A 23,117-nucleotide genomic window follows, 5' to 3' on the forward strand; every position below is an offset into this window, starting at 1 on the left:
GGGGGGGGGGGACAGTGTGCTGCCAACATGAAGTCAGGAAATGAACGTTTTGCATAGGGCGTCAGTTCCCCTAGGTTGCCGAAAGTATGAGCCTCTTTGATGTAATGTGAGTCCTGTTGTAGAGCAATATGTGCAACGAAATCCCTCAGGTTTTCTTGCGCGTTTGTCGGAAAAAGACACTGTCAGGGCCGGCGCATCGTACCTGCTGATTAGCGAATCAGTATTAGCATGTTTGTATTGCATGTCCTTTCCTTCCCGTTGACCTATTCAAAGGGAGGTCTCCAAAGCATGCGTCCACCATAAGGAGGCAAGATGAGGCAGAGAATGCCCCGACAAAGGCTTTTATCGTCACCCAGTTAATAGACGAATTGCCAGCGATTCGTCGGTGACCGTATCTGAGAGGCAGAGTCCCGAGGAATGGCAGTTCTGAAAATAATGGTTTTCCAAATGACATCTTATTCCTTAGCAGTTAGTGGACCTCATTCATTATTCGAATCATCTGCCACTGATCTTTAAACAGTTCGCAACACAGCGCGAAGGCGTGTCTGCTCTGCTCCCTGATGCTGCCTTGCTCTATATTCACAAGAATGACTAAATTGAAATAGAGTGTCAAAATGGAAACCGTCGAAATGGACCATCTCAACGCGGTCGGCTGGACTTGATGGATTGAGGCGAGTTAGAACTCGAGCCTTTCAACTGTCTATTATGGCGAGTGGGCATGCCGGCACACCGGATGTCTGAAAGAGAAATTGATTTCATGGGAGTCAGATTGTCACTTGTTTAGAGGGATGCCGCAGTGAGCTCTCACCTTAACGCTGTGAACCGTCTGCCAGTGGTAATATGACTATTGATGGCATACCCATTTGTGGTGTGTGTTGGAAGCGGGAGATACGGGAAACAAGACCGTGTTCTGGCAGAAAAGGGACTGGAAACAGCATGCAGGTATATAGCACTGATTATTACCCATCGCCTATCTGCCAGTGAAAAAAGAATGTCTGCTCATCGAAATGCAAAAGCTGCATAGAGAAATTAAAGGAGCACCGATGAGTTACTCGACTCAGGAAAAATGAAACAAACAACAAAGAGGTGGCAGCGAATTTTCTTTCCGACTCAGAAATTCTGCAAACCTGTGACTGGAAACAAACCATTCCACTGGTCAGCTGCATTCTAGAAGACGCTTTACATGGAAAAACGCAGATGTGTCATTCAGCATGCCGAATGATGTCTGCGCAAATGCGTTCACCGCTTGTGTTACACTTCGAAAACACGGTTCTTGCTCTACTCCAGAGATTTACTTCTACTCACCCCTGGATCCCCTGTAGGTTTATGTAGGTCTTTACGAATTGACGCCCAATACTTGTGTGCGGAGAGAAAGCTGTGGGCGATGTTTCCGATGCACTATTACACTGTGAATATAAAACACTTCGCCGGGAAAAAGCGACCACATGAGCGTTTCTTTCTTCGTGCACCAACATTCACGGTTGTAGATCCTGCAGGTTTGCCAGCGGGGAAGCATGCATTTCTGAACGACTTCTTCATACTTCTCCGCTCCCCTTCACGCATTCTCTCGTTGCAGCAGAAATCATCTAGAGGGAAGCTTCACCAATCCATATGCGTCAAAAGAGTCGACTATCTCAGACAAAGCCTGCACAGCTGTGAACTCAAAGCTTCTGACTGCCGCCGCATTGACCCTTCTTCTGCCCCTGCCCAGGCACAGGAATTCTGCAGCAGACCAAGGCGGAATATGCAGAATTGAGCTGGCTCAGGGACAGATGATAAACGACGCCGCTAACTTTTCTTTTATAAGGGTACATAGACGCTGTGTTTTTGAAAACGGAAGGCCATATGGATATAAATATGCATGCTTTTTTCCCACTTATGGTCGTGCTCCCCTTTCGAAGGATGTTATTTTTGGGCTAACAAAGCGGCGCGATGGGAAAAATAAAAGAAAATGATTCGGGTATCCCTCCAGGCTCTGGACTTACCGAATATGCTGCTGAATAATCGGAGAGCTCAGTCAAATCGGGCGTATGTTTCCGATCTTGTCCATTGCTTCACTTGCGTGTTTTGACTGAGGGGGGGGTGCGAACTAAATTTTTCCCTGTGTGTGTTTACGAAACCACACGACACACGAGGGCTGTTGATCTGTGCTTCGCATTTCCAGGTATCTGTGTTATGTCAGGAGGTACTTATGTGCCACGACTGCATGGTTTGTATCTCGAGTTTTTTTGCTCTGCGTTAAACATCTTCTGAGCTGGCTGAGAATTACGCTGCAGTATGCTGTCTGTTTCGGCGCCAGCTCCTGCCTCAGGCACATCAGAATGTCGGCAAGCAGAGAGGCATCTGGTTGCAAGAGTGCCAGATTCTGTGACATCCGTAACCTTTCCTAGTTCACAAGCTATCTTGTCACGCCTTGGACGGCGTCCGCGTTGCTACGGAGAGTTTGATTCTGGCCCGTTTTCTAGGTTCACCGGGAAACGAATCGGTCGTGCGATTCTGGGTTCCCGTGATGCTTTGCCGTTACACCGACTGTCGCTGCTACAAAACCTCCGAGTCATTGATGCAGAATGCCTGACTTTCTCGTCTTATGACAGGGGTCTGACTACTCCTCCTTCTCTTGAGGGTCCACTTGTTCTCGACGCGCCAGACACACTGAAATCTCAGAGATTCATGGAGGTTTATGGAAACAGAGTCGGCAATGTAGCAAGTAATTTGAATCGGGTGACACTGTCACGCCCGCCACCACCTGACGAAAAGAGAAAGCAAATCGACTTCTCTTTCTCGAAGTCTCTTACCGCAGCGTGGCCCCTTCCTTCACGAATTCAACTTGAAGATCCCTTTCCGCCTGTCCAGCAGCATCTTCTGCTTGAGAGAGAGAAGCGGACGCGTTGGCGATCTTACCCTTCTCTTTTTCCGCCCCCTATCGCCACAAGAGGGGAACGCGCACGGGCTCTTCTTCTGCAGTTTTTTTTGAATGGATGGTTCCTCTATCTTCCTCCAATGTTGTATCTGATCTATCGACGATACTGTACTACCAGACGACGGCGTTTGGTATTTCTTGCCGTTTTACTTTTACTGGTCGTCTTTCCGCTCCCCCGGTATCTGCCCACCAGAAGGTGGAAAATGTGGCAATTATTGCATCGCTACCATCGAGCTACGGTGATCGTCGAGGATGCCAAGAGCCTTCCTCCTAAAAAGCCAACCATATTCACGGCTGTCCCCCATGCCATCGTCCCCGTCGCACAGGTCCACCCATCAAAACCTCATCATACAACGTCTGACTCGACATCAAACACGAACTTTCGTCCAGGGTTGAGAAATCGGAGCAATTCTCTCTTATTAAACTGTTAAGCGCAGTCATATTGCCAGCATGCCTTCCGCGCCTGTTACTCACGAATACACAGTCAGCCCTAGATTACACTAGTTTCAAGATAGCATGATTGCAGAACATTCAGTTACAGAGGAGAGTATCCCAGGAGCCTGCTGTGTCCACTATGTGGTCCCCTGAGGTAGAATAGAAAATAATCGCTCTCCCAACCCAATGGCTGCGCCGGAACTGCAGACACTTGGTTCTAAGTATATCAGCTACGGCACTGAGTAATTAACTCCATGTCCAAGGGCATTTTTCACATCCCTCGGTGCGTGCTGCACAAAATGTACAAAGACCATGAAAGAATAGAGGGACACACGTCTCTATCCATGCGCACGCGACCCGGCCGGAGTGTTCGCGTTCCTTCCCCGGACAACGAGGACACCCCTCTATTGTAAAATAAGGATGAGGCCGAGTGCATGTCTATATTTGTGAGTATGGATAGGCAGTTGATCTGGCTGCGTTGCAGCAAACACACGCGGCAGCCTATAGTACAGGCAGCATGGTCGGTAGCAAATCCACCGGCGCGACGTCAATTATCATCTCTCTTGTTCCACTGTGTATTTCCAGGCGCTTCTGCCCACAGGTGAATTCGGGTCACTTCTTGGCTACATCACTATGGCTGTCGCGTCGATCGTCAAACACGTACCAATCTACGGTCATATCATCCGGCTCATTGGTTCTCAAGACGCGTCTGGGTAGGCAGTGATAACACGGGAATTCGAGCTGGAGCGGCCATTGGGATGGCAGATGTTCTGTCGCTCCTCGCGCCTGAGATTTAGTAATTAAAACATCACGCAATTTGCGAGTTCCTTCCCATCACTTCTCCCATATCTGAACAGGCTGTTCCCACAAATCGTCAAGGGTCTCCTCCGTCCTCACTGGTGGAAATGAATCGTACTGCAAAAGAAGAGGCAGAGGGTTGTGCGCCAACTTCCGACTTTAGCAGGAAGTGGTGTACCATGCGTCATACGGGCTTTAGAGATGCCATGTTCCATTCAGGGCGAAGCTGGTGACTGCTCTTACTCGCGACCGCCAAAATATTGTTCTTTCTCCCGGCGGCATAGCGGAGATGTACACAGTTAATGAGAAGACTGTAAGAGGCCAGACAGAGAAATCACTAAAAGAGATAGCTCGATCATTTTCATGGCACGAGTCTCGGATAGCTTTGTTAGCTGTTCTCCCCGCAACAGTTTACACAGAAACTGCAGTACAGACAACCGAATGCATACATCAAGACCTCGTCCAACTGTCTCATGCTAGTAAGTACTTTAGCATCTGACATGCATGGTGCGAGAACTTTGTCAGGAACGTTTGGTACCTGCCAAAGCGCGTCGTCTGGGCAGCGGTGTTCGAGTTCTGCTCGCTCGTGAGGGCACGCCGGTCGTTGGTCACAATTCATTAGGCTGGCATATTACTTCGTCGCTTACTAAGTATATTCTTCTCTAGTGAGCGCTTGTCGTCTGACGTTTTCAACCTCCCATGTTCCTGGCGAAATGGCTGCAAATATATCACCGATATCTGCCTACATTTCTTATCGTAGGAGAACCTGCTTCTGAAGGATCGCCAAGGTCTTTTGAGGATTGCGTTACAGACAGGGGCAGACGTCGTACCGGTGTATTGCTTTGGAAACTCGGAGACATTTAAACTGGTGAAAGCAAGCGCAGTGCTGCAGCCCCTTGCAAGGTAGGGGACGGCTTTACCGGACGTTTAGTTTCATTTTCAGTCCTTCCTTTTTCGACTGTTTATGAGCAAGAGAAACGAAGAAGTACCTGCGGGGCATCTGTAATGTGCCTGGGTACACATTATTAGGGAGAGTAACCACACTCACGCCGAGCTACACATCTTTCCCTTTTTCTATTAATGTATCTCTCTAGGTGTCTCTTTCCATATAGATTATGCGACTCATTTGATGAAGTTTCCTTTCTTCCTGTGTCCACGTATGTATCTGGGGATACATGCTCACATATGGTCCGTCTGCTGACGAGCATCGCCAGTTCGGTATCAGCCTTAAAGAGATCCGGTCGTGCATGTCTGCCTTCTAAGCGACGAATAACCTGTGAAACCTGAATACGTGCTCCTTCAGGTTCCTCCGGGTGGCCCTTCTGCTTTTCTATGGTCGATTCGGCTTACCCATACCTTTCGAAGTGCCTCTGCTGTATGTTATCGGTCGTGCCCTGCGCCTCCCAAAAGTCGAAGATCCCACAAACGAGGTTAGTTTCGATACAGATTGCGCGAGAATCTGCTGAAAATTCCTTATCAGCTCTCCCGGTGTTGTAGCATTCCTATCTAGCCTTTTAAGCAGCCCGCGCTGGTTCGTTGGGTATGTAAAAGAGAAACTAAACGTGGTAAGATTGGGTACGGATTCCTCTCAATACTGTGGTTTGCCAGGACGTCCAAATCGCGCACAAACGCTACATGGCGGAGATACGGAGAATTTTTGACACGTACAAGGGGCTCTATGGCTGGAGAGAAAAGGAGCTTATTGTTCACTAGAAGGCGGAAAGCATTCTGTGTTGCTGACGGTTTTCTTCGTCTCATATGTGTATCAACCGAGTTTGCCGGTCTCGCCGTCCTCTCGTGTTGGGAATGATTTCCCGTTGTCTGCATCAGTCGTCAAATTCGGCCACCAAGATACGCGTTGCATGGTGTGGTTCATCAGTCGCAACCGGTAACAGCCGCTTTCGAGCTGACTGGATCACACTGGCGCGAGAGTGAATACAAATGACTGCGCTCTGTTGCCTTTCCTGCTCCGATAAAACGACTGGACCACCCACCATACTGTACGACCTCTGTGTATCCATCTGTATCCCCACTGCGTGGTTCTTTCATCGACTCATTGTTGGCGTACTTGTCTTTATATGTTGCTACATCTGTCTCAAAATCTGCTGGCATTTACCATTTCGCCTTCTACTTCGCTGAATTGCTGTCTTTCTTGAAAAAGTCCTTTCTGTGGCCCTCCACTAACAGCAGCGCCGCTAAAACCAGGAAGAGCCATGCCACATTGGTGCTTCCGTACAGCCACTCGCACAACGGCAGCCAGATAATAGTGCTACTCAGTAGCACTAGTTGTTTTTCCAGCCTGCCCCACACAGTGATTCCATTGCTAAATAGTAGAAATGCCAATGACCCTTTTGCGATTAAGTATTCTTGTGGATTCGGCTCTTCTGGGTCTAGAAGAGGAAGAAAGTATTCTCCGTCAGAAGAGAAGATGTGATGCCAGCACACAACGCAGATTGTCATGAACGGTGATCTTTAACTGGAAACAGAGGGACGCGAGGTTACTCCCAGCAAATGTGGGTCCTGGTCAAACGAATGACGGTCTCCAGTGTCATATGCCTCCTAGTGGGACCGGCAAAAGATGGCTATGGAGATATCCAGCATATCTGTCGCCCGGACTAGTGCCGGGTCTGCTGCCGTCTTGAACTTGTTCCCTCATCGAAACCGCCGAATCAACCACTGTAAGTAAGGGCGTGAACAGATGTGGTTCTTGTAGTTCGTGGAAAAGGTCATGATTTAAACGAACCCCACAACTTGTAGCACTTTCTTTTAACAGTGGATATCGCTGCAACCTGCGGACGCTGTAAGGTTTCGAGTTAGGTCGCCGCACGAATCACGGAATTGAGCACTTAGTCTCTCCGCGATCATTTTTTCAGCACCATGATTTATGGATCGGTTCTTTACTGCTAAACGCTGCCAGGAATCAAATCTATCGCTGAAGCTTTGGACCCGAAGCTGTTTTCCTCAAGAAATTCCCGTACAGACGCCTGTGGTACACGACGTCGCTCTTTTGTCTCGTATCTCATATTTTTGTGAGCCGTACTAAACAACACTACATCCCTTGTGCTGGAAAGTTGTTCAACTTTCCGTGAGCGACTTTATTGACTGTACTCATACGTCAACCAGACTCACGTTCAGAGGACATACAACGGTCGCGCATGTGTCTTGCGCTCCAGAAACCAACGTTTTTGACCGCAGCCAGCGTGGAGTCGCTCGGCAACTGTAATTACAAGCAACTTGCTCTTGTATTTCAGCTCTTAACGTGCCATGCCATTGGCGGTTCGCCTCGCCTACCTAAGGGTGAGCAGGCAAATGAGTGTGCCCCAGAATCCACCTCCCACGCGCAGCTGCTCTACGTAACCCGCCAGATAGCATGCATGCCGTGCAAAGTTTTTGAAGCGTGTTGTATTGGGAATTTCTATAGACTCTATCAGGAAGAGGCCACGGCCTATGTCCGGGAGAGGAAACACGATACATGTGTAACAATTGCAACCGGCTCTGTATATCAGGGATGCCGTCCTGGGAGACCGTCCGAAAGTCTAGCGTTCCTAAATTGGGAATGCGCTCGTCAACAGTGTCTCACGGGGCAGTCCCCTTCTACTTCGAGTACCTTGACAAGCACGCGGATCAGGGACAGTGTGCCATGTGACGTGGCTGCTTGGGATGTCATCTGCTACAGTCTACTACGGATTATCAAGGTGAGTTGCGTATGATACACAATGTGATAAATCCTGGGCATTGCCCTCTAAGGCTGCGGGCAAAAGTGTTATTTGTCGGATCTTCCCAAGTGTGTCTGCATGATCATCGTCACAGCCGCTGATGTAGATGTTTCATGTTGTAGCGTACCCAGAGAAGTCGAACCAACGGTACCAACTCAAGTGCATCGTATGCCAAATACGAAAGGTGTACGCTTGTCTATCCAGGGGTGGACGGTGAGACTCCGTTAACTTCATTGAGTATAGTCGCTTGTTACATCTCATTACGTGCTTCCAAGATATCTGTGGTTTGACTGTGCAGTTGCCAGGAAGCAAAACCAGAACCAGGAAAAGGTCAGGTGGTGGGCCGTTCTAGAGTTGTTCGTTGCGGAGGACGTCGTCGTCTCGGCCAACTCTCTGTGGAGGAATATAGTTCTCTCAGCAGCTCCTCTGCTGCTCGACCGATCAGGTTGCTCTTTTGAGTAAAAGTGTACTGCGACCTTGTTTCTTGCAAGAGTCAAGAGTCACATCATATAATGCGAGGCAGTGTCAAACACAATTTGCGGTGGTGGGTGCAATGTCGCCGTGACCGTGGAACTACTGAGGCTGTGTCTGGTGTGCCACGTTACCGTTACGTGCTCCCATATAACTCTCCATAGCTGGTTTGTTAACGCGTGTCTTTAAAGAATCGTCGCAAGTCAGTTTCATCTCAGAGATGGACTCTGAAAATGTCGTCCATCCGGCAGCCGGACAGAAATGGTGGACCGAGGCTCTCGTTTACGATGGAAGCAGGTGCAGGGAGGGCATCCCCTTTGGACAGTCCGCTCCACATGTTCCGCATTCCCAAGCGTATACTTCAAAAACTTGTGGATCGCAGCACATCGGTAATGGGCAAAAACTCAGTACCAAGCACTGGGGGACTTGGAATGCACAAATTGCCCCTCCATCGTCTGTCAGTCCTTAGCACGCCTCGTGTCATCGACGCTCAGTCGTTGCGTTTCGACGGGTACGGGAGGAACCTTCACAATCCACAGTTCCCCGTCATTGCGATTTGGACACCGCTGCAACAAAGTCCCCTGACAACGCCCAGGACGTCTCCTTTGCCATCTCCTATTTCGAAGCTTGTCGATCAAGCTCTTACTGCTGCTCCTGGGTCTTCCTCGTCAAAGGCTGCTCTGGCTTATTTCAAGTCGTTGGATTATTCCACTTGGTCATTGTCACAGGAACAGCGAAGTCTTATGAATGGCCACAACTGGAGGACCTACCCGTCCTTCCTCCCTCCTCCCATGAGTGGCCGTCTGGAGAGACTCCGCCTCTTTGCACTACAAATGTTCATACTGGGATCCTTCTTTCATGTGCCCTTCATGGCCTACGTAGTTTACAAGAGGTTCTGCACTACAAAAAGAAGGAAAGTAATCTTCTTCATCTTCTTCTCGCTCCTAATCTTCTGTCCAATTACCGAGTGCAGCCCAGCAAGACGGCTGAGCTTGTGGAAACTTCTGCATCGATATCATCGCACAACTGTCGTGGTGGAGGACGCAAAATGCCTCCCAGCTAAAAGGCCTGTCATATACACAGCATTGCCCCATGGTGTAATACCCGTCGCCCAAGTGAGCTCGTTGTTTTGTTCTTTTCGTAGAAGAGCGTTTTTAAGCATATTCGTAACAGATCGCTTAACCATTCTGACGCGAGTGCAAAGACGGTGATGGAGAAAAAAATGTGGGTAGCTAATGCTTCACTCACGGGGTATCCTACCTGGACACGGTCGTAGGGTGACTGGTCGATGCTATTTAGTCCCTGCGCCCCGTCAGGAAACCGGCCCCTCCGTGTCAATGTTTTGTACCACAGGCACTGCTACCCTTAAACGACTTCAACTCCCTTATTGGGCACTTCCGGTTGGCCATCGCCTCCATCGTGAAGCGGGTTCCAGTTTGGGGTCACTTCGCTTGCGTTACAGGCGCGCAAGACGCCACTCGGTACAACTCCGCAGTACTTCTGCTTCCGTGAAAAACCTCTCCAGAGCAGGCCGCACCTCGACGGAGAATCAAGCAAGCGAGAAGGGGTTCTACATGAGCTCGTTTATGAGCTGCGAGGAACTGATGCAGTTAACAATGTTACTAGGTTCTCTGAAATCATCTCTTTTGTGGTATTGAGGAGAGAGCAGTCATTTAGCACGCAAGCGAGCACCACCAGCACGTGCTCTCCGGAGGTGCGGAGCGCTCCGCTGCGCCATGACCCCGTGGCAGGTACCCGTGTCATTTCTGACTTCCCGTCTGGCTGCATTTTCCTCTGACACAGAGCAAAACTGCGGGAGGCCCTAACGAACAGCGGAGACAGCGTTGTTCTCGTTCCGGGAGGGATAGCGGAAATGTATGCTATCAACCCGAGTAAAGTAAGACTACACTCTTCTTGTGGTGTATGTATCTGTTTAAAAGGCATTGCTAAAACAAATCGTCTCCCTTTCGACATCAATTGCACAAGTCAGCGATTAAGATCCAGGGCTTCTGTCACTCCCATGACGTTCAGACTCCATAGCCAGTCTAGTGGCTGTTTTCTGCATAGGAATGGGAGGCGAGGAGGAAGTTCAGGTTCTTCATTTGGTGCTAAATCACCCGAGGCATACGTGTGGGACTGGTATTTCCCAGGAGTGCCTACACTTGAATGAACGGAAAGGCCTTTTGAAGCTTGCCCTCGAGACCGGTGCGGAGATTGTCCCCATCTACTGCTTCGGCAATACTCAAACTTTCAAGCTTGCAAAGGGATGCAGGACTCTTCAGCCGTTTGCAAGGTGAGTGGACTCATCCAGCCATACAGATCGTTATTTGTATCCCACCTGACCTGAAATTTTGACCCGTGTTTCATTCCCATCAAATACGTGGCGCTTACGGTGCCTTCGCCGGTAATGATAACCTTTGGGTGTCAACGCCTGCTGCTTTCCTGTTCCAGACTGTTTCGCATTGCTCTACTTTTGTTTTATGGGCGATTCGGGCTGCCCGTCTCCTTTGAGGTACCTCTGCTGTACGTGATTGGCAAGGCGTTACGGTTCCCCCAGATCCAGCAGCCTTCATCGCAGGTAATGAGTTTCAGAAATATATCTTTCATTGCTGCGTGAAGACACAAGTCAGTAACGGAAGCATTTTGGCACATTCTTTGCCCATTTGCGCGTATACTAGCAGCTGTTGTTTTCAGACTCGAGAAAGTGTTCCTAGTACACAACTATCGGCCGCGTCGTTCGCACATGGAATTCGTTCCGCAAGGAACCTTGCTGCTGTCGGCTCATTCTGAACAAGTAATCAACAGCTTCACGGCGAGTTTCCGTCCATTTGTATTCTTATGGCGTGTGTGTGTTTTTGACAGGACATCGAAGCAGCACAAAAGCAATATCTGGCCGCAGTGCAGCGAATTTTTAATACGTACAAGGGTCTCTACGGATGGCAGTATAAATCTCTGGAGATAGTGTGACGCGGCAGCATTGTGGCCGCAAGGTTGCTACCCATTCATTCGACTATTTTCGATACGCAATCTGCTGGCAACGACTCTTCTGTTATCTTTTAGAGCCTGCCACTACTCGTCAAAGAGTAACAGCTGCTGCAGGGGAAGCGAAAAGTAACACTCAATTCTTGTTTGCAGCTGCTAGGGATAAATGGTGCTAGACAGCAGATGATCAGGCCAAGTGCGCTAGCGGGTATTCTGCAGTGATGGGGTTGTCCTTGATCGTCTGACAGCGTGGTAGGCCGTTGTGTGGCCTCGTCTTAAGTTCAGCGTATCAGCACAGTACGGTTGGGTCCAGCAACCACGGAGGTATCACACTCTTGGAGCCATCCTCTGATACGTCAGCTTTCGGCTTTCACAGGAAGGAGTTGCTATATTCCATCGATATAATGGCGTACTAAGGGTATAGTGCTGCATCTACGTGTCGTCGCTGCTTCGGTACAGTTGGACAAAACAGGTTATTGTAGTGCACCGTGAGCTCATCGATTGGAGTACGTGCGGGTTGCTCGCCACGAAGGAACTCTGTTTCGGTTACTGTGGAGACGTTTGAAGGAGAGGTTTTGTGAAACCATTGAGGGTTCCAATGTGCCACTATCGTTTCACTCGACATGTTGCAGCGAGATCAAGAAGCGGTAAATGCAGCATGTTCGGCTTCTTCTACTCTTTGTCCGTCAGCTACTTCCTCCTACCGTCGGTGGGACATTGCACTTTGGACTCACGCGTTAACTGTGGCGCTCTTTTTCCATGTCCCGAAGGAAGCTGTGGCACGGTTGTTGGCTCTGCTGCAAAGCCACAGTGTGTCGCCGGACGCCAAACACATCTCAGACTGGAAACGCCCAACGAATGAAAGCTCGGAGCTCACTGTGTCCGACCTAAAGAAACTCTCGGCCGCTTATCCCGGAGCGCATCGCCAGCGCCCGTATGAACGATTGAGGAGTGATTAATCCGTAGCCGAGCACACGGTAGCTACGTGTCTTGTTTAGAAGGCATCGAAGTGATGTGCACAAGCCAACGGTACTTAGCAAAGTATTAACCGTTTCGATGGATTTACAATCAAAGTTTAAATGGTGCGTGAGCCGAGCAGTTCAGCATCCAGCGCGAAACAAGATCAACACGTGAGTGCGGCCACAAACGGCTGCATACTGTTCCACAAGGACTCGCGGCCTGTCAGAGGCCGCGCCCTTGTATTCAGTCACCATTTCCGTTCGTTGCACCTGAACCACGTGTGGCCATTCCGAGTAATCATCCCCTGATGCGCTCTTGCTGTCTCCTACTTGAAAGGAATAGCCTTCCGCGCTGCCGCCGCCTCCAGTGTACTGACTATCTTTTCCTTGGACAGTCCGATGATGTTTGAGTTTGCTGTTGTAGGCAGTGGCCACTCCTTCATTGACAACCAACTCAAGTTGCACACTCAGCGACTGAAGATCACCACATTCCCGTGCAACATGGCAGTGTAAGCATAAAGGAAGATGCCAGCATGCATCATGTGTTTTAGTGAACAAAGGGAAGTTCGCAGGTCAATATTCTGTGATTAAATGATTCACGGGAAAAGGAGGGTAAAAGCTGAATGCGTGAATCCACAGGAGGAGAACTTGCACAGTCAACGTGACTCGCTGGGAATGAAATATAAAAAGGCTGTGATTGGTTACATAATTACGAATGAGTTTATGCTCTAAAACACGCCTCGAGCATATTTGGAGATCGACCCCTCTGACCCCTCCGAGCCCGTGTTTTCTCCTTACAATTGCTCAGAGTCCACTTCGTGTGTTTCGCACACACAAAATGTGCCCGGATCCTCATGTAACTGTTGAAGGGCCTGCCAAAGTGTTACATATGTGAGATTCTACGCGCACAGGAGCGGTCCTGCTGGAGCCTGAATAACTCCTAAAAAGATCGTGCGGCATAGCTCCTAGTTTAGTTTTGCATCGGCATATTCCGAGTCTTCCTTACTGCAACTTGAACACCCACAGCTTCCCTGTTAAGCTTGCCAGGTAAGAACCTGTGGTTAGTTTGTTACAAGGAAGCTGCCCCTTAGGCCCGTTGACCCCATGACACCATCAAAAAAGAGCTTTTTAATCTTCTGGCCGTGAAAATGTACCACTCCCGACTCCCGGGAATCAGCTGGCGTCCCGAGGGCTGCGGGAGAGCCACGAAGGGGCAACAGTTCCATGGGATCTTCGCTAGAAAGGAAGAAGGCAGAAGCATCATTTTTAAAATTGCTTGTGTTGAACAACGACAGGAACAGAGAAGGGGGATTCCGAGTTTAGGCACTCAACATGGGCAGAACAGCCATACCACACCCGAAGTTGACGGCGTCTCATCCTACTGTCTTGTGAAGGAGTGGTCTTGCCCACAGTGAGGTAGTGTCCCAGTGCTGTATTTATTTGCAGCTGCAACTAACTCGAATACATCCTCCTCCTTGAATTTAGGAATGATGCTGTGGTTCCCCAAACAGGTGCACTTTAGCTCATGCTCGAGAGCTCACTTTTCCCATGAAGCCCACGGAGGCCACTGCCTTCAGTTGTACAAATGGTAGAAGACATAGGTCCCGTTGTATCTCTAGAATCTCCTGGATGGGCGCTGCTGTGTGTCGTCGATGGTTTCACTGATTCTGTAAGTCGTGTCCCCTTCCTTGGCCCGCTGCTAGACGACGCTTGCCTCAGTCCAAGTCTTCGTCAAAGCAATGAAGGCGCCTTGGCTCAAGGGCCGCAACAGCAGCGTACAATGCAGAGAGAACAAACAAAATAGTAGCAGAGGGAAAACGTAGTGCAGTGAACAGCCATGACTTGGACAGCAGTAGTTGTCGCGTGCGGCCTGCTGATTCTAGATTTGAGAGTAGCCGCCTCGCTTTGCTACAGATACTGTACTACGTGACAGGACACTGGCGTACATCAGAGAGGTACGCGTAGCGACCCTAGCTCTTGAGCAGTCAGCGCTTGTCTTTGCCATCTGACAGACTGAAATCGCTGCATGGTTGCGTGTGTCACAGCCGGGTTTCTAAGCATGAGGCCATCTACCTGTTAGATGGCATTGTGTTTTCTAAAAATCTCCAGAGGCCCCAAGCTTCTATGTGGGCGGTTGTTTCTGTCAGTGTTGCTGTGGCAGAAGCCGGCACACCGGGACAGTTATCCACGCTGTTCTGCAAATGGACAGCTGGACAAAACATCATTGAAATCCCCTCGAAGAAAGCTATTTGAGAATACATTCCCCGGATCATTTATTTCTGAACACCGCGTGTTTGAAGTGCGGTGTCCGTCAGGCCACTACTATTAGAGCATGGTGGCGTTCTAGCGTCTGGGGGAGACGAGGAAAGGAAGCTAGACAGCGGGGTGACACTCTTGCTTCATCGCCTACATCGCCTATCGTTGCGAGACGTTGACTAACACTGCAGGTGAATCGAGCACCACATTTTCGGTGGAAGCATCCGCACTAGAATCTTTGTTAAATCTAAATAAAAGGGAAGTACGCACGCGAAAGACATGCGGAACGAAAAAACGCAAATCAACAATGGCTGCATGACTCCCGGCTGGCTGGCAACTGCAGGTGCTGTGGCTGCCTACCACACAGCGGCGAGCCGGCTAGGCAAGACAAGGCCTGAAACTTTCAGGTAAATGGGTTGTGCCGCCTTTCACGAATGCTGACTCTTCAGTCATTACCTCAAGTGAATATGTTTTAGGTGTCCGCGAAATTTCCTTACTAGCGTGTGGTGCCTGCTTTCTTCCGATTATCGGACTCGCGTCGTTCAGAAAGTTTGATTTTTTTTCGTGCTAGTGCGCGGAGGGCCAGTCAAAGACACTGTACCAGGTGCGCAAGATGCCGTACTCAGGATCGAGACCTTGGAAGTGTCTGCAGTGTGGTATATTCCCTGTTTCGTCGATTTTATCGGCCTTTTACCATTTGCACGAATGGGGCATCTGATCACCTAGGAGGCCGCCGCCAGAGTTCGTCGGTGGCACCGCACATTGACAGTCGTGCCAGAGAAAGGTTTTCCAGGGATCCGTTGATGCTGCAGGCAAATGTGGGTCCTTCATCGGTGTATTATCCTTTTTCTTGTTTTTCGTCACTCTCCGTAACCAGTGCCCTTTTGCCCATATGAGCTGGAGGACCGTATCATGTGCCAGCTGCCGCCCAGGTTCGAGCCACTCATTTGGGCTCCTGATAGCGCACAATCTCATCTCAATACGCCGTCGCCCTCGTCCACCTGCGTGTTCTAAATGCTGCCATTGGGAAATCTGGTGGTCTGAGAAGACGCTTATGTTTTTGTTGCGCGCAGTGAACGACTTGCGTGTAACCCCAGCTTGCCTCGGTCAAATGACTTGTTTCTTGCAGCGCTGTGCTGGTTTGCCTAGTGGGGTTCCTCTGCTGCGGCGTTGGCCGTGATGGCAGACGGAGACTCGTCACCCTTTTTGGAGGGAGGACGAGGGCCACGAAGGGCTCCCACTGAATCCCCTGTCAGTCAGAGCTGTCCTAGTCGAAGATTTCAGTCACCCGAAATGTTTACCAGAAACCGTGACGGTCCCCGGCGGGAATCGTTCTGCTCGCTGTCATCTGTGGATTCCTGCGCCCCCCCCACAATCTCTCCCTGTGTTCCCCAATCAGGGAGCAAGCATGAACTTCCGGCTTCCGAAGCCGCCCACTCTTCTGCTGCTCGGGCTGCCCCCGAGGGGACATTTGCCAGGTTGCCACGCAGCCATGGTGCAAGTCAACCGCAAGGGGAGTGCCCATCGGATGCTACGACGTCAGCTGTTTCCGATACATCCTCCCAGGCTCCACAGGAGTTTCCCATCTTCACTGATTCGCTCGCCTCTTCGAGCACATCTGAAGTGTCTCAAGGTCCACCACATGATACTGCGGAGGCGCTGGGAGACGCGTATATCTCTGGGATCATATCGAACGACGAAGAGTTTTCCGAAGACCCTCTCAGCAGCGATGAGGAAGACGTGTCGTCACTTGACCTGATCAAAGACATAAGCCCTGAAAGTCCGCCTGATGGACCTCCCGTATCACTGGATTCCGCCAGCGAACCTGTATCAAAGCTCCACCATTCCCCCTCAAGACTGACTACGGGCATGCGGAGAACACCTCAAAGTGCAAGAGAGGGTTTCTCAGCAATGCGGAAAGACGCACCGATTCGACAGCCAGCTGCTCCCCCCACGGCTCCAACTCGGCCTCTTCCCTCAAGGCGGTGTCAGTGGCTCCGAGCCCTTCCTGTCGTCTTCCTTCTGGTGTTGATCGCCTATATTCTAGCTGTTTTCGTAATGGTTAGTGAACTCCTCTGGCGTATACAGAACAGAGGTCAGGGCACTGGGTGCAGTTTCCTAACTCGCATGCGTCTTCACGGGCTGTTTTGCAGCAACTGCTTCGGGGCGCTCGTCGCACGGTGGTGCACATGTCGATGGTCAACGGCCCTTCTCGTGCTTCTCTGCCCGTTGGCTACGGCTCGTATCGGAGAAAATCCCCACTCCGTAAATGAAAATTCTTCGCTAACTCGGCGTATCCCCTCTTCTGTGCTCTTATGCTGCAGTACCACGCTCTCCCCTTGCTGCAGTTGAACGTCCCGCAGTCGATGAAGCTTGTTTCTGCTTACAACCGGTGAGTTGTCTTGTCTTCTGCTGAACCGAATCCAAAGACAGTGTACTCATACGCACAGTTGTGTAGTTCGGAGGAGGAAACAACTGGTCGGTTCGGTATCCATATGCTTTACGTCTCCATACTCCACACGGTCGCACCTCCGCACGCATGGGCTTGCGCATGGCGTCGAACATCGTGTTTCTGCGTCGTAGTGCTTCGAGAAGGAGTGGCAATTCCTCAATTCCGCGCCCGACGATCCCGTGGCCCATTCGGCAATGCTCGTCAATGCAGACGATACATCTGGCTTCGTCAACCGACCGTTCTCCTGCAGCCGTGTGCCCCAATTCGGTTTATGGCTGTTGTTGTCTCGATAGAGCGCTGTGTCTGGCCTCACGCTTATCGGATATCGGTACGTGGGTCTCTGCGTGTGATACTCAGAGGCCTGTTTGAGCTGGTGGCCGTCGGCATTCTTACTCTCCTCTTCCTCGTCTCGTATTGGCTAGCTGTCATCACCCCGCCAGGCAGCATCCCGGATACTGAAGAATGGTCCTACGCGGCGCCCGATGTTTTCGACATAGAAGGACTCCCATCTGTCGTGGTACGCTTTCGTTTACGAACAAGCTAAGGGAATGTATCTGGTGCCCGAGTGCTGCTCCAGAGGACAAACTGTCCTTTTTCCACACGGTCTCTGGAGCTTGAATATTGCGCTTACACTTCACTCGACACCTCAGCGAATCTTCTCGAGCCACGCAGACTGCGCAGGATTCAGGCGCCATTGATTCGATCCACGTCTAAACTACTGTTAGCACAAGAGCGTCTGCACTTGTGTTCGTTCCCAGTGCCTAAGGGACGTCTTGACTTTTTCTGCACAGCGCCCAGGCTATAAGCTAGTACGCGAGACATGCCATCATCCGTTCTCCTGCGCCTCCCTAATGCATGCTCACCGTATCCTTTTTCACAGGAAACCAAGAAGACGGGTGCTCGTCGCCACTGCAAATGGTGTCGCCGTTTGAAACCGGATCGGGCCCACCATTGTCGAGTTTGTCGTCAATGTGTACTCAAAATGGATCATCACTGCCCGTGGATCTACAACTGTGTCGGCTGGAGAAATCACAAGTACTTCATGCTCTCGCTCATCTATGGTTCCCTCGATTCCCTTCTCATTGCAATCTGCATGTTTGAAACGGTCAAACGAGTAGTAGCGTCGGAACAGGTAAGCGGAACTCTTTGCTTTTTCTGTCTTCAAACGGTGCTGCGAACATGGTTCAGTATTGTCTGGCTGCGGAACCGATACGGGAGCGCAACGGGCCAACGGATACTTCGTAGCAAACTGTAATCTCACTCAAGTCGTTAGACGCCCGGTTCGGAATTCACTTTTTGCTCACCAACCACAATTTACAGCAATAGGTTCCACATGTCAAGCAGCCTGAAGAGATATTGTTTGTGGACTAGCATCGACCCCTGGTTCCAGCGGTTCATTCTCAGATGTTGATCACCTCAAAGAAGCAAGTGCAGGACGGATCTTGTCCCTATGAGAGAGGTGAATCTCTACGCAACTTGATTTGACTGCGGCGTCAACAGTGCACAACGATCGTACAGTGGCTAATCGATCATACGTATACACGATCTCCAATTACCAGTTTCGCAATATTCATTACTAGACCCAAGCCATTTGTGTTCGAATGTGACAATCGTTCTTGCCTGACCCCTAACGATACCTAGGCATCCGTGAGTATCGAAGCCAATTTTTCTGGCTGCGGTGTCTTTGTCTGTCCTGTTTTCAGACTCAATTCGAGAAAATGTTCATGGTGCTGTTCGCAGAGACGCTCGATATTTTCCTCTGCGCGCTCATCACTGGGTTTTTCTTTTTCCACACCCAGTACGTCATTTGGAGCACGATCTCGAGTTTAGATCCTGCTGGTACTGTTCGTTTGTTTGGGACAGAGCAACCCGGTGGTGCGACTGACAGACCCGAGTTCAGTCGCCCTGGATTTGACAGGGAGAGGACACGCATGTCTCTTGTGGAACGCCCAGATGGGCAGATCTCTCGGTTACAGACCCCCGGCATATACAGAGTGGTGCGTTAACTCGACTAAACACCAGGTAGTACCTTAGTGACTGCCGGCATTCCGTTGGTTGAGGGCTCAGGATACGGCTCATCATCTCGTGCACGTTCCTGAATGGACGGTCATTGGTCTCGCACTTTTGACTTTCCGCGTCTTTCGCACATCTCTTTTCTGCAGCCTGGTTTGCAACGGCATGACAACAATTGAGTTCTGCGAGAAGCAGTTCATGCGCCCGCGCATGCCCGCTCAAGAAGTAAGTCTTCGAGTTCCCTTACGATGCCGGCGTGAGCCACAGTCTGGCCGTGCTATCTGCAGCATGGCAGCCCTCGAAAATGTCTCTTTAACTAGTTACGAAATACCGCCTATCTTGTTTGTCTTCCTTTCAGAGTCTGTGGAACAAAGGCTGTTGGAGAAACTTCAAGGATGCCTTCGGATCAAATCCGCTAATGTGGTTTCTGCCCATCGGTAAGTACGCGTCCCAGATACCGGGAAAGCCTGTGAGTAACGTGATAGCGTACCGGCATATCTCCAGGATGAGCAAAATTGGTATGGAGAAACGTGAGAGTGTGCCTCGGGGTCATGCTACAAAGCACATATCTTGTAAAGTCCCAAAGAATGTTTTCGTGGCCATTGTTTGTTGGGAGTAGAATGACGCACACCATTCGTTTTCAGTTCGTTTGGGAAATAGTGACTTCCGTAGCTGGACCGACGTTATCGCACGCAGGACGACGGTTTTCTAGTCGTCCGCAAACCAGCGTCTGTTTTTACTTCATCTGACGTGTGTTCCTTCCGCAGATAATCGACCAGGAGATGGTGTTCATTTTATCACCGAGGACACACGGCTGCTTCACACCCCAGTTCTGCGGCAAATTCGCTCCTTTGAGCCGATAATCGAATCGTCATTGGACTAAAGATTGTAGGTGGAGTACAGTCAGTATAGCAAGACGATTCTCCTTTGTCAAGGCTCACTGCCGGGGGGAGAGTTTTTCGTGATAGCAAGAAAGGGTCATTGGCAACATTCGAAGGTTAATATTACCACGGATATTACCGTCGAAATTGGCGAACGCGGATACCAGCGTGAAGTCGTTCGGGTCATATATCCTCCAGACAGCATGCTCCCTCTATTTCCAGGAGCAGGCTGCCGACGCAGATCCCACCCCAACCGTGTGTAGCGCGTACAGTTTCCAGGAATGAATTTACGACAAGACAGACTGGCGACCGCGGTTCTTCACACCGCTAGTAGTTCGACAGACAAGCGCACTGGCAGAGGCGCGGGTGTCGTGTCATACAGCTGCGGCGTCGCATAAAGACCTCCAGGATATTACTGGACTGCTATTGCGAGACAAAAATTCTCTTAACGCACCAATCAACAGCCGTTGTGCCACAAACAGCCTCTTTCTCGAGAATGATACGTAGTAATGTTGACCTACAGACGCTTTTTATGGCATGTCCCGTGCTACAGACACTAATGTTGTTTTACGAACGCACTTCTTTTCTCGAAGTGGATGTCCTTGTCATCAGAGTGGCGACTTGAGGTGTTCTGCACCGCCGCTGTAACCTGACAGTTGTACAGTCTGGTTTGTTACTCATTTTAGCGGGTAGATAGTGCAGCACCAGCTTGAACTCACTTAATATTCCAGGCTTTATAGTTGGATATCCCGTGTTGGTGGTATTCTGAAGCGAATTGTTTTTACGGAGTGGAACATCAGCAGGCGAGAGACACAAGAAATGTTTCGCCCATTCACTCCTCTTCCTTGTGTTTCTACAACTCCGTAGGGTTTTGTTTGTGCAACTCGTCCTGTAACAGTGGTCTGATATAAGGGACTGTCCCAAGATGAGCTAACGCCCTCCACGCTCTTTTGTTGTATGCCCCTGCCGAGACTAGAGCTCAAAAAGGCCCAAGCGTTGATTGCGCGTACTCGAATACCATGAGGAAAGCTTCAAAACTCTATATTCGCGTTAGAGTAGGACTCACGGACTCTCCCTATGGTAAATCCAGTGTTGAGAGTAGATCTACTAGCCCTATGGCAGCACGCGGTATGGATAAGAAAATGCGCAAGCGAAAATGTCAAGCTTCCCGATGATGTGGCCGGCGTGCTCTCTCCGGGCACTCAAATTTCCGCCCTCACGGGGTAGAGAAGTACATCTCAGTTCTATGTTCAACAGAGTCAAAGGTGTACGGGTGTTTTCTGGTACGCATGTATTCATGCATATATTTCCAGCTGCGAAGCAGGTTTTTTCATGTCCCGGAGTGCAGACATAATGGCGCCCGACATCCAGGATAAAGCCTAACATTGCCACATTGGTCAACCTAGTAGAGTGTGACAGACAAGGCCGGTTGCTCTGGCGTGTCTCTTATATTTCGGATGGGAACCTATCGAAAGGGAACGGATGTGTTACTTGCTTAAGCCGTATGCCTAACGAAGAGAGCCACAATGAAGGTTTACTGCCCCGGTCGATGCAGCGAAGACCGGATTGAATGGAAGTACCCCGATGGTATTCTAGATCAAATAACAGGATTCTGAAACGCAGGACGACATGAAAGCGAAATAGCCATTTTATTGGCTGACGAAAAAGCCGTCATCCGGAAGACCAGACAGGCACTGCAGCAGCTGTGCATCCCTGTTGTGGAACACTGCGCTACATAGAATTCCGTCTGCTAAGACCGAATGGGTAATGTTAAAGTTAGGAGAACCGATGCCTGTAGACGAGACAGCGTGCACACCTTTCCAGGTGTGAAAAAATAAAATCTCTCCCACGGCAGCCCCTGTTGTCCTAGGCGCTCTCACAAACGAAGAAACTTAAGACAGCATCGCCCTTCATTTATAAATCGACAGCAGCAAAAATGGTGAAGTTCTATCCTGATTAGAAGCACGAGAATCCACACAGATGCGAAAAAGATACGTACTCCCACATGGCTCTATCCATCTTGCGCTTTTGCAAAATTTGAAACGATGAAGTGCTAGTTCACCTGTTGCCTCGTGCTGCTGGACTAATATCTGACTTCCCTCGGGTTATTGTTACGCAGATGATTGTTACTCTGACAACTTCCCTTGCTGAATCTGAGTGTCACTCCTGCAACGGAGCACAGTAGCAGGCCACCACTAGAGTTTGGGGAAGTCCAGCCCTCTTTTCTGATAAAGGCTATTCATCCGCACAAGAAGCATGACCCAACAGGCCAGAAGCACGCTCGAGTGGTACGCAGAGTCACCACTTCTGTGTATTACACGTCGTGGCCGGCTACTGCTTGTGACTGCTAAAAAATTGCATAATTGCGTGCGGAGACCGGTCTATCAGCTCCAGTTCTCCTCGCTTAAGTCTTCTGCCTTGAGCCGTTCTCCTCCCCAAAAATTGCCAGTCCTTTTGTCTAGCAGGGTACAACATCATATGACCTAGGCTCCTACGTGGGGTTTTCGAAGCGTTGTCAGTGTACGCCTATCTGCGTCGTCGACCATTATCACCATCATCACCTCTTACTTTATTAACGAAACGAACACTGTCAACAGTCCATGTTCGTGTCACAAATAAGTCTTTCGCATTCTCACAGCAGACCCAGCAGCATGCTCCCACGATCCTGCTTTGTGCCACACGTGGGCAAAAACATCCCGCTGTCGGAGTGCCCCATATATAAGTATGCTTTATTGTCGGAATTGTCTTTGCAACAGCCTGAAAACGATGACAGGCCATGTCAAAAGAGCGATGTTTGAGATGTAATCAGCCACAGAACGATGATTGCTGGAAAGCAGCATGATGTACTAAATACATGCGCGAGCGGGAGAGGAAAAACGGATGTCATTTCCTTTCAACCTGTAGTCGGAGATGCACAGACGCAGCATTTCCGACCCACTCAAATCCACCGTATTCCCGGCACTTGGACATAAAAAAGGCTCCACTCACTGGTTTTTTCCCGGGGTACACCTCCCAGCAACACAGATGCGAGGGGATCCAAAAACATGCGAGAAACTCACTTCGTATACGATCCAGAAAAACTGACGGGGAATGAACTGATCCCCCACAGCGGTCTCAGCATAGTTTTACATTTTTAATAATGGCACGCATATATAGACACAGTTACCTGATGTTCGATCCCGGAAAACCTGAATCACGGATCTCCGACGCCTTGAAAAAACAGGGCTACACCCA

At 49.9% G+C, this 23,117-nt stretch overlaps 2 protein-coding genes across 2 annotated transcripts; both read left to right on the forward strand.

The window, feature by feature from the left end:
• Window positions 1–3,494: 3,494 nt before the first annotated feature.
• Window positions 3,495–11,307, forward strand: NCLIV_007300 (loc100127341 protein, related; the record flags this gene model as incomplete). Its single annotated transcript, XM_003880241.1, has 12 exons — window positions 3,495–3,509; window positions 3,941–4,068; window positions 4,373–4,466; window positions 4,965–5,056; window positions 5,457–5,583; window positions 6,717–6,831; window positions 7,349–7,450; window positions 7,830–7,848; window positions 10,144–10,237; window positions 10,491–10,633; window positions 10,792–10,918; window positions 11,203–11,307. 12 exons carry the CDS (start codon window positions 3,495–3,497, stop codon window positions 11,305–11,307), a joined length of 1,161 nt encoding a protein of 386 aa, XP_003880290.1.
• Window positions 11,308–16,852: 5,545 nt separating this feature from the next.
• On the forward strand, window positions 16,853–19,865 carry NCLIV_007310 (putative zinc finger DHHC domain-containing protein; the record flags this gene model as incomplete). The annotated part of the gene is made up of 6 exons (XM_003880242.1): window positions 16,853–16,929; window positions 17,347–17,506; window positions 18,693–18,787; window positions 19,152–19,227; window positions 19,361–19,471; window positions 19,770–19,865. 6 exons carry the CDS (start codon window positions 16,853–16,855, stop codon window positions 19,863–19,865), a joined length of 615 nt encoding a protein of 204 aa, XP_003880291.1.
• Window positions 19,866–23,117: the final 3,252 nt, after the last annotated feature.

This window comes from Neospora caninum, chromosome III (genome assembly GCF_000208865.1).
Source record: "Neospora caninum Liverpool complete genome, chromosome III".
Classification (NCBI taxonomy): domain Eukaryota; phylum Apicomplexa; class Conoidasida; order Eucoccidiorida; family Sarcocystidae; genus Neospora; species Neospora caninum.